Raw genomic sequence first — 12,220 nt, 5'->3', positions numbered from 1 at the left:
CAATAATACAGGGCCCCAGGGTATCAGAATCCCAGTTTAACACAATTCTATACCTATAATTTCTTTTCTTACTTCCTTTTACCTCCTCTGCACATTTAAGTCAGTGGAGAAAGATGAGGTGATAATTCTACTTCTCCTGAACGTTTTAGCCTTAACTTAAAACCTGAAAGAACAGAACATCCCAGAATACTGACAACTGCCTATCCAACATCTATTCTCTTCCATGTCCTTCTTCCTAAGAGAACCCCAATTTTCTTAAAGTTCTCTATCCTTTTCTATGCATCCAAATGGTTGAGGAATGGCCTCAACCCCATCCACAGGGGAAGAGTTCCCAACGGTCTAAGCCAATCGCTTTGCTGTAATCACTTTAGTGATAATTCTGGCCAATGAGATGTGAAAGAAAGTCTGTTGTGGGGCTTCTGGCGAAGTTTCCTTGCTCTCTTAAAGAGACAGCAGAAATGGCCTGTTTTTGCTTCTGGACTTTTTGCAGGGGAGGAGGGCTGGTGAGATCTAAAACTGCTTTTGCCATCTTGTGGTCACAAAAAGAACTAGCCAGAGGAAAAGGGTAACATACAGAGGAGGACAGAGCCAAGAGAAGACCCAGACACCCCAATCATGCTGCGCTTGGAACTGCTCTATCTTTAAGAGTTTTTATGTGAAGTAGTAAATGTCTTTATTGTTGGAGCCACCTGAGTCAGTGTTTTCTGTTTCTTGCAATGGAAAGCATCCTAGCTGATACCATCTTTCATTCACTTGGCAGATCACCTCTCTACTCAACCTTCTATTCTTCTGTCTCCCTACAGCACAAAAACCCTATTTAGAACTGGTACTATTTTAGCAATCCAAGGAAATAAAGGAAGAGGGAACTGTTAAAAGAATAATTTCCTAAATAATTCTGTAATGCCAACAGGGTAGTAAATGAATATTAGGACCCTCAAAATGACTTAAGGTTGACAGATCATCAATGTATTGAGCACTTGCTACATATTAAAAACAGTGCTGGAAACCTTATATATATTTAATATTTAATCCTCATGACAACCCTATATTATCTACCTAGCATAAACAAGAAAAGTGAGGCTATAAATAACTTGCCAAAAGTCATATATAACTGATAAGTGGAGAAGGTAGATTTTGAAACTAGTCAGGCTGGCTCCAACGCCCAATACTTCCTTCTTTGGATTTTTAAACTGTCTGGAAAATAGGTAGAGACACATGCAGTGAGACTGAATTAACTTTGAGTATTCCAAATATAGTCTCAAACAAAAAACATTTGTGGATAAATTGAGACAAAATCTTCTTTGAAGAAGTAAATTTGAATTTAAATTGTTTTTTGACTTTACTTAAAGTGAAATTAACAGAAAATTAGTCAATAGAAGACATGAAGAGGTTAAATCAGGGATACTAAACAGTTAACAAGAAAAAGGGTTAGAAATGTAGAGGATTACTACTTTATAAAACCGATATCCTTCATAATGTATATTTTCAAAAGAAGTAAATACACACAGACATAATTTCAGTAACAGTGTTACTAGACTTTTTGGAGTCAGCTTACAGGACTTCAATATCCATACAAAGGAATTTTTAGTACAGCCAAATACATTTAATACATTTGTACACACCTGTTTGTGATGAGCCGAGAATTAACGTATCTATACTCTCCTTCAAGCTTTTGCTCAGTTATTGTCATCTTACCAATGGGTCTTCTAATTCGAGTTAGGAATAGCCCAGAAACAAGCAAGTAGGCCATCATGCTTGCTGGGCCCTGTTATTATTGGGAGAGAAAGATATACAAAGGTCAAGGATATAATAAATTCACTGAATGCAACACACACAATTTATTATAATTAACTCCAGTTACTTTGAGAGAAATTACTCTTTTGACTAATTTTTTCCCTTAATTGTTTCTTTTCTGAGAAATCACACACTGGGTCTTCTTTGTTTTTACTACTCATCTACTCCTCCTCCCACCACTCTTTCCCCAGCTCTCCCAAATTTGCTCATGTAAAAACTCCTAATTGCAGTCCTCACTCTTTCTTTTACAGCACCTAAAACTCTTCTGATGGAACTCTTCTCGATACTCTCTTAATTCCACAATAACTCTCAAACCTCTTTTTCGCCTTCTCTTTGAATGTTAATACTCCCTGAGGTTTCCTCTTTCACTCCCTTCTCCTCCCAAATTTATACCTCTAATCCCATCACTCTTAAGAACCCAAGATGTTATTTCCAAATACTTACTGTACATCTGAAGCTTACTACTCTGTAGAACCTCAAGCTCAATTCCCCCAAATGAGCTCAATCTGCCTTTCCCTTCTCCTGCATCTTGCTTCTAGCTGCCGTACTTTCTAATGTGGTAAAGTATCTCATCACACATTTACCCTTCTAAGAGAGAAGCTTCAAGTTTGCCTTTACAAGCTCATCGAAGGTACTTCCCTCATTCCCATATATATCCTATGTTCTGCCATACTGAAATAACTGTTTCCTGAACATGCCTTTCAATGAAGTTGTTCTTATGTCTGGCAAGCCTGACATGTCTAATGGAGGCCTACTCATCATCCTCAAAGCAGTGCAAATATCACCTCCAATTCTTTTGGACAATAAATACATTTCCACACTTCCATTACTGGGCTTATCACTCTGCATTACAATTGTTTGAATATCTACCCTTTCACCAGACCATAATACCTCTTCAGTAGGAACTGTGTCTTACTCATCTTTTTATTCAGACAGCGTGTATGGAATATAGTGTATATTATTTTTAAATTCAATATGATTGATTCAATGCATTTCAACAATTACTAGAAGTATGGGCAAAAGAGATAACTAAAACATAGTTTCTACCTAAGAAATACAAAATCAGAAAATAAGAACACATGGAGATATATTTAAATATAAATATAATACTTAAGTATTATAAACATGTAATAAGTACCATCAAAATATTACAATACACCGATAAGAGGCATTAAGCCTATTCACTTGTTTACAGTAAAAACAAGTTTTAAGAATGATTAAACCTGGCTTACGGGATATCAAAAGGTTAGGAAGATAGACAAGAAAATTAAAATAAAAAACTGCTTTCCCCAATGTTTTGGAACAAAAATCAACTACATAAATTATTTATTAATCAACTACAGAAAGTATATACATACACATGTACATAATATATACATAAAACAACCACACTACTATATGATTGTTATAAATATATAACAATAATACTACATATTAAATGACTAAAGTTAGACTTCAACGAGAATACTCAGAACATAAAGGTCATTCTTACTAACACAAATGTCAGAGAGACACCTTATAAGGCTCATGGGATAGTCAACCATTTATATTATTATAAAATATTCTTGAAACTGTTATGGCCACTATAAGAGTATTTAAACATTCAAATTTCATAGTAAAATAGCTGTCTCCAAATTTCTTTTTAGACATTACTTTGCAATAATAAATACATGTATGTTCAATGTTTAAGCACTTCTGGTTATTAAAGCCACAAAAATCTTCCAAGTGTCTGGCTTAAGGAAAATTAAAAAGCTAAATTAGAAAACTTTAAAAATCTCTAGTACGGTATTATTTTATAACCAGACTTTATTAGGTATACTTGTAAAAAATACATTCTTTGAGATACATAAAAATTCTTACAAACCATCCAGCTATTCACAGCACAGTACTGTAGCCATTTTAAAGACAGAATAAAAGTAAACTTACCTGAGCTCCTATTGCACTCGTTAACTTGAAGATATACAAAACTATGTCTAAAAATGGCTGTAAAATAAACATCAGAAGGTTCAGAATTAAAAAGAACTAGATTGCCTAGACTGATAGCTAATAAACATGTTAAATACAAAATACTATTTGACATTTAACACATAATTGTCAACATGCAGAGTTCCCACTATGTATAATTTACTGTAACAGTATGCAGCTCAATGAATACATAAAAGACACAGTTCTTACTCTCAAGAAACTCAAAATGGAGACAGCCTGACCAATGTCTACTGACCATCAACTGGGAAAAGTATTTACCACTTTCCATCAACTAAGGTAGCTCTACTGTGATAAGTAACCGTTACTTACTTAGCAATTTCTCAATGTAGTATAAAGACACTGAATAAAATGACCTGGGTTTTAACCCCAAATCTACTAACAGCTTTTCTGGTTTCTATATATCTTCACCTGAAAAATGAGAGACTCTTTCTGCTCTTAACGTTGTCTGATTTTATCACAACATCTATATGTTGAAATATGGTGAGTGAGCTTATGAATCTAATTTTCTGACCTAAAACTCAAGCTCCTAGAACTAATACGTTAATGTACTGCTCCTCACACAGAGACAACTCAACTGACATACCAAAAGTTGTACATATTTTGAACTGTTTTTCAAGAAACCCAAACTGTGTTCATTTACTTTAAGTCCAAAGCCACCCCTTTCTGACTATATTAGGATAGGTGGCTTGGTTTATTAATTGGCTTGTACTAAGATGAACCTTTTCTTTCTTATGAATTATCAAGAAGTTAGATATATTTAGACATATACTTAGATATATAAAATTCAAGTACACTTAAGTTACTGACAAAAATAATGACTCAATTTAAGTCAGAGTTCAAACAATTAGATATTTTATAAAGTAAATATACTATAGTATATAGCACCACTATAATCAATTAATTTGATAATATTTTTCTTTACTGCAGCTGTGACAAGTCCTGAGCTATGGACTTACTCAAGTGCCAAGATGTAATAAAGAATACACAACAATGTCTACAGAATTACATGAAAAGTATTATATACAGCACCTCCCCCTTACACACAGAGAACAAACTAAAATGTGGTGATGGGCAGAGGGAAAAAAGCAGCTGAATTACTGAACAATTTGCAGCTGTCTGAGTTTCTAGAGTTTGGATCAGTAAAGACTTAAAGAGAGCTAAATAAAGAACAAAGTTTGGCATGAAGTGAAAAGGTATCCTAGCAGTGGGCCTATCAAGAGGGGTGAAGTTCTTATGGATACATATCGCTTTTCTTAGAACTGCCTATCCTCCTTCCATCCACATGGTTGAAATGGGAGCATTCCTATTCTTACAATGTGACCCAGCTCCTTGTAGTATATAGTTTTTTGTCTCAAGACTGGATATTTGGATCAATTGTGGTCAGAGGCAAGATACTACAAATGGTCCAGTTTAAGACAAGCTCCGACCACAAACCAAGAGCAGTCATGTGGACTGGATGGGAAATGGGGCATCTAAGATGAAGGGTGGCGGGGGAAATACTGGGCAGACAGTCTTATAGATGCCCTCTACATGTGCTAGCCAACGCAGTAGGTAATGGCAAAGAAGATGGCTTAATGAGAAGACCACAGCAAAAACTGTAAGGGTGGTGAGATAAGAAGAGGAAGTAAGAGCTGACATAATCAGCAGGAAGAAAACTAGTTAAGGTCAGAGTCAAAAACTCTGGCAATATTCTGGAAAGGGGGGAAAAACAGTAACTAGAAAAAACTGAAATGTACTAATATCTTGTGAAATTTTTTTGACTATTACTTAAATGATCTATTAGAGATACTGAAGCAGAGAATTGGGCAGGAATATGTTCTAGCCTAGGGTTATGAATGTAGGATTAAAAATAAATTGACCATGAATTTCTAACAACTGCCAGAAATAAGTACACAGGTCAAGAGATAAAAATCCAAGTTTCTGTTGTTTTACTGAAATCAGCCTGCAAAGTTCTTATAAAATCTTTATAAGACACTAAATTCTCAGTTCTTAGCCAAAGCACCTCACACCAATAATATAAAAAATTAAGTAACCGTAGTTAAAACTATTATAACAACTCTATAATTTTCTTATAAAAGCATTAAATACTTATATGCTGCTGTTATGTGCATCAAATCAATTCCATATAAATTTGCTTAGATTCAAAAATAAGCAAATTAACAACAATAAAAATAGAAAAACTTACCTTACTAAGATTTGAATACAGATCAACTACGCTGTTACAAAACTTTTCTACATCTTGTGTAAGCAGCTGGTCTGGATTAGCTATTCTGTTGTCCAGATTTCCCATTTTATAATATGTGAAAGTTCTAAAATAACAATAAGAAGATGACTTTAAAACAAATGATTTTAAAAACAAAAAAATTCACATTATACTATATAGTGCAAATTCATAGAAACAGAAAAATCTGGAGCTGGAAGAGGCCCTAAAGATTGTCTTAATTTATTTTAGAGATGCAGATGCAAGTCTGGTGAAGGATCACTGGCCAATTAATGGAAAAGCCAGGATTAGATTCCAAATAGCTGATGTCTTTCCCTATATGCTTCTGAGTCTAAGAGCAATCCTCTTGAAAAACATATCAAATAAAAAAGAAAAACTTCTACATGTCAGTATCATAAGTATTACTGTTGAAGTATTTTTAATATAAAAATAGGTTATCACTTACTGGAGATACTCCTCATAGAGGTACTTCGTTAGTCTTACTCGGAAGCACAGTTTGAGCTCATTTAACCCAAACTTCAAGAAGTTATTAACCAGAGAAATCTAAAACAAACAAACACATATTATTGGTTTTGCTTCATTTCTACTTACTAAATTATAATTTATTTCCCTATCATTGATTTTGTCTCCAAATCCTATAGATTTTTTATAACTGATAGCACAAATTGATACAATTCAGTTCTGTTTTACTTAACATTTCCAAAGGCACAAAGTGAACATGCTAAATCAAATGCAATTAGCTATATTACCCTTTACTTGGAAATTAATTTTAGAATATATTAATATTATTAATTATGAGAAGCACCTTGTTACCTTTTTTTTGGGGGGGGAGATATAAACAAGCCAAAGAGCAAATCTGTCACCTTTCTATCCAGTGTAAAGAACTTACTTTAGGAGTACTGACATTTATGCTTAGTATATCTTCTCTTTCCTGCTACCAGCACTACAACCCTAGACAACGGAACTCTATACCCACTGTATTTGCATCTGTTAAAAAAATTACTACAAGTTTTATACCAACTAATGCCATCTTCTAGATTATTTCTGGAGTCAACTGTACTACTCTTTTCCACCATTATATTAAAATTAATTCTTCCATAGTTCTGAGGTCACATTTATATAAAAATTTTCCCAAGAAAACACTGGTCTTCTTCTGAATCTCCATCTTTGATTGACATCAATGCTGCTTTTCTCAATTTTCTATTTTAAAAGGTCTTCCATGTATGTCTATCCTCAAGCTTTATTAAATCTGACATATGTTCTAATTAATTAAGTTGTATAATCAAGCTCCTCCCTTTTACTCCCACACATACAATACTAAAATTCTTATCATGCCAATAAAATAGAATAAAGATAAGACTCAAGCTAAGAAAATTACTTATGATTTGGACCACTTACGTTTATTTTTAGTAAATTTGGACAATAAATTCCAATTAAATTACATTACATTACATTAGTGGTTCGAGTTACTGTAACAGTTTATGGCCTACAGCAATGATTCTCACCCAGGATTTCTGTCCTCAGCTCACTGCCCCACAACCTCACCTTAGCCCCCCACAGGCCACTTGGCAATGTTTGGAGACACTGAAGACATTTTTTTTGTTGTCACAACTTGGGTAGGGGTACTACTTCCATCTAGTTGGATGTTACTAAATATTTGAGAAACCCTGGCCTAATGGTCAAAGAAAAAATCATCTACACTTGTATACACCTACATATGTATGCAAAGAGACTGATCCAAACATAATTCCTTTAAATTTTTCTATCTAGTGTAAAGGTTTTCGCACTGAAAAACTCCACTATAAGTTACAAAACTAAACTTGAAAAAACTTAGTATATAAATCTTCAAAGAACTTAATAAGTAAAAATCCTATAAGATTTCAGGAAGATGCAATTTTTTTCCCTATGTAAAAATTTTTAAAGAATTAACACTTACGAGAGGCATGGCAGCGATGAAGTTGAATAAGTACTTCTTGAAATCTTTTCTGCTACGACCAATGATACCACTGCAAACCACCACATGCAATGCATTAGTTGCAAAAGAAGCAATATTTAACACTAAGAAAACCTCTCTAAATTCTAAAACTATTTTTGGAAATTTTCATTGAATCAAATGAATCAATAAGAACAAAGATGCTAAAAACATTTTCTTACAAGAACATTAACTTTCGAAATTTTGTCATTTTAAACAGCTTGCTTGGAAATCACTCTACAAACGGCAAAATTAAATAAGAATGATAGCTAGTTCTTTCCTTCGTAAAAATGGTAATTAAACAGCAGGCTTATACTTAAGCAGTCACAAAAGGGGTTTTATATGATGAAACAATTAACAACTTTATAGACCCAGGAATGGATTACTGTGGATAAAACAAAGTACTATTTCTTTGTTTGCTTTTAAATATTTTAACATCCTGTCATTTGTATAACTAATGGCAAGGAGACAGACTAATGACAGATGAGCAAATTCTTACTATAAAGGGCCAAGAGCAACCATTTTAAGCTTTGTGGGCCATAAGGTCTCTGTTGCAACTACTCAATTCTGCTATTGTAAAGCTAAAACAGCTAAGAATGAGATTGACCGTGGTCCGAAGAAAATTTTACCAAAAACGATGCAGTGGGATTTCAATGAAACCAGATCTTTTATCTAGTTTTAATCTATTTTAAATATTTATCTGTTTTTAAAATATCCACTAAGAACTTATTTAAAGGGTTCCACTACTTTTTTAAAAAGCTAGAAAGCCATTATATCATTTTAAGTAAAGGATCTCTGACTACCAAATGTCCGTGGTCTAGTGCAAAGATAATGTTAATATTCCCAGAAGTAAATTAACCATATTTTGAAAAACAATGCACTAAATGATTCAGACCTAGCTCTACACAAAAAAATGACTGGTGTACATACTGATAAATAATTTGCTTTTTATGAGGGAGTAGATGAATAATGCCAAGTAATATGAACTGATCTTTTAGAGCAAAAAAGTTCCATGGTCAAATAAATTTGGGAAAACCTGAGTTAATGCTAACAAATGTCTTTACCAAAGGCCCTCTCAAAGCTCTAATGTATAATATGCATTGTAAAACTCTCTGAGAGGGCTTTGTAGCACTAGCATTTCCTCCATCATAGCTAAGATTCCAAAGAACATACTTTGGGAAATGTTACTCTAGACCGATAGAAAAATTAATAGTCCAATTTTGACATAGCTGCTAAAAAGTGTAAAAAAAAAATTTTTTTTAAAGCTGAACTAGAAAAAAGTTAAAATAGAGCCACATAAAAATGTTGTTTACAGCAATAAGAATATTAGAGACGAAAAGCAATTAAGTACAAAAGTTTAGAGGTTTAAATTAAAATTATTTGAACCAAACTTTACATAAAACCGAAGTGCTTTAGTGCTGCCCAAGCTGTGAAACACACAAGATTATCAAACTTTGGTAAAGCACATGCCATCATTCAGCAATGGTTTACCACTGGAGTAGCAGCTACAAATTTAAAAAATGGTTTCTTGAATAAAGCTTTATTTCTGCTTATTATTCCACTGCAAAAGAAAAATAATCATCAATAAAGTAATTTTAGAGTAGTCCCAATCATAGTTACTTCTAAAACATACAGGAATCTTAAGATAGTTTGGTAACTTTAAAATGCTACTTATAGCCAAGTGGTTAAAAATAAAATATATATTTATGATTACATACAGCAATATAGGGGAACAAACTTTGCCACCCCAAAATGTGTTTCTTTGGCATAAGGATTACTTTAGGCTGATTATTTTTAAGAAACAGAAGCCTCAGGAAGTCTTTCTTTTTGCCTCCCCCTTAGCTGCCTAAAGAATTTAGATAAAAGGGCCTGCTCCCAGAATAGAGCTATGACCAGAGATATCTGCAAAGCATATGGGCTAAAAGTGTGTGTGGGGAAAGTAGGCAGGACCTAGAGATCAGAGTCCACGCTGTGTCCCAGAGTCTCCACATGGCCCAGCAAACATTTGTTTACCAAACATTTGCTTTTCCATCTTCATGTGAATTGCCTTCCTCCCCTGTGAAGTGCCAAACCCCTACCCCTAACATCCTCTCTGTCGTTAGCTGAAGATGGTATTCAAGATGAGGGCTTCGGCAATTCTGGCGAGTTACTAAGTTCTCCTGGGTCTCTCCCATGTACACATGTTATTAAACTTTTGTTTGATTTTCTCCTGTTAATCTGTCTCATGCCCATTTAATTCTTAGACCAGCCAGAAGAACCTAGAAGGGCAGAGGGGAATTCCTTCCTCCCCAGCAGCGCAACAAGATATGAAATATTACCTTCCATATCATAGAATTGCCAGTTTCTACCTTAAAGAAGGGGTCTGCCCTATTAAAATCTGCCCCATTCCAAAGTCATTAGTCACCGCTAACAAGTAAGCCTAAAAGATGTCAAGGATATTAAAATTAAGTACATTAAGGACCATAAAAAGTCTCTTTGTGACTCTATTTTAGCAGAAGAACATAAATCTAAACATACTTTGCAAGAGGCAAAATGGAAAAGACAAAGTTTACAATGTAGCTTTAGTAGCAAGTTAGAGAAATGTGTTAATTTTTCAAATAAAACTGTTCTATATTATGAATTCACAATATTTTAAAACTTTTAATTTGACCAAATATCAAAAGATCTCATGCACAGCAGAAGCTCAAAAATTTTTATTCAGGAGAAAATAAACCATTAACTTTTGTTTTTGTTTTTTTTTTGGGGGGAGCAGAGAAAGGCTTATTGCAGGGCCAAGCAAGGAGAACAGGTGGCTCATGCTCAGAAAAACCCCAAACTCAACAATTAATTTTATTTATTTATTTATTTAGGCCACACTGTGCAGTATGTGGGATCTTCCCCGACCAGGGATCGAACTCATGCCCCCCACAGTGGAAGTGCACAGTCTTAACCACTGGACTGTCAAGAAAGTCCTCAACCATTAATTTTTAAATGACTGCTTCAGGGACTTCCCTGGTAGTGCAGTGGTTGAGAATCCGCCTGCCAATGCAGGGGACACGGGTTCGATCCCTGGTCCAGGAAGATGCCACATGCCGCGGAGCAGCTAAGTTCATGTGCCACAACTACTGAGCCTGTGCTCTAGAGCCTGCGAGCTATAACTATTGAGCCCACGCGCCGCAACTACTTAAGTCCGTGCACTCTAGGGCCTGCGTGCTGTAACTACTGAGCCCACTTGCTGCAACTACTGAAGCCCACACACCTAGAGCCTGTGCTCCACAACAAGAGAAACCACTGCAATGAGAAGCCCACGCACCACAACAAAGAGTAGTCCCTGCTTGCCACAACTAGAGAAAGCCCACGCGCAGCAACAAAGACCTAATGCAGCCAATAAACAAACAAACAAACAAATAAATAAAATGACTGCTTCGGAATCGTGAATTTGGGTTAAGAGTATAAGGAAGCTCCTTGTACTATTCTTGCAGCTTTTCTGCAAGTTTAAATTATGTCAAAATAATATGTTTCTTAAAAACTCTTAAAATTTTTGTTTTTTTATTTTTTTCTACATCTCATAACTAAATTTTAAAGCTGAGTACCCAACAAGTTGATTACTCTAGTAGAATTATAAGTTGGCTCATGCTACATAATAACTTTCCTCTTATCCATCATTACCAATTAAATTAATGCACCACATACTGTCAGTGATGCATTTTCTCTAGAGCATTCAGTCTTTGAGAAAATTAAAATAAGCACCTATTTAATTAAAGTTGGAAATCCCTAGTTTAGAAAATTAAGTATTATTCTTTTAGGTTACAAAAACATGAAATCACAAAATCTGACTAAAAGGGGAAAAACTTTTAAAAATAATCTTCTATACTATACCATGATTGTACAGGGTTCTTTATATGTATCATGTGACTGACTGTACACAGATATCTAATATGATGATATTCACAGTGGATGTAACCTGTTATTTTTGTCACAGGTAATTAAATAACACTACAGTTGGGGACCCTGTATTTTTATTAACTGATATGGCATTTAAATAATAAGTAAAGCCATCAAAGGAAAAAAATATAAAATTCTATAATCATGTAAAAGGACATAAATGTCTTCTCTATATTAATTATACAAATGACTCAAATTACTTGTGCACAAAGCTCATAGAAAGAGAACTTAACAAAACTGATCCTGCTAAAGCTGACGTGCTAGCAGCAATGAACAAACACTTCAATTACACTCATGCTTAACTTCTTAGAATTCGTTAGAGG

General features: G+C 34.4%; 1 protein-coding gene across 2 annotated transcripts in view; it reads right to left on the bottom strand.

The window, feature by feature from the left end:
• ABCD3 (ATP binding cassette subfamily D member 3) overlaps positions 1 to 12,220 on the bottom strand; it is an 83,429-nt gene that overhangs the window by 32,940 nt on the left and 38,269 nt on the right. For both annotated transcript variants that reach the window (XM_007169570.2, XM_057527511.1), the window contains exons 5-9: positions 7,938 to 8,007; positions 6,447 to 6,544; positions 5,966 to 6,089; positions 3,721 to 3,777; positions 1,623 to 1,765 (exon numbers count right to left, since the gene is read on the bottom strand). In XM_007169570.2, the coding sequence (XP_007169632.1) occupies positions 1,623 to 1,765; positions 3,721 to 3,777; positions 5,966 to 6,089; positions 6,447 to 6,544; positions 7,938 to 8,007 (492 nt within the window). The remainder of the gene's footprint in view (positions 1 to 1,622; positions 1,766 to 3,720; positions 3,778 to 5,965; positions 6,090 to 6,446; positions 6,545 to 7,937; positions 8,008 to 12,220) is intronic.

This window comes from Balaenoptera acutorostrata, chromosome 1 (assembly GCF_949987535.1).
Source record: "Balaenoptera acutorostrata chromosome 1, mBalAcu1.1, whole genome shotgun sequence".
In the NCBI taxonomy this organism is placed as follows: Eukaryota; Metazoa; Chordata; class Mammalia; order Artiodactyla; family Balaenopteridae; genus Balaenoptera; species Balaenoptera acutorostrata.
The sequence above is the reverse complement of the archived record's forward strand: the minus strand, read 5'-3'. Positions and strand labels throughout refer to the sequence as shown.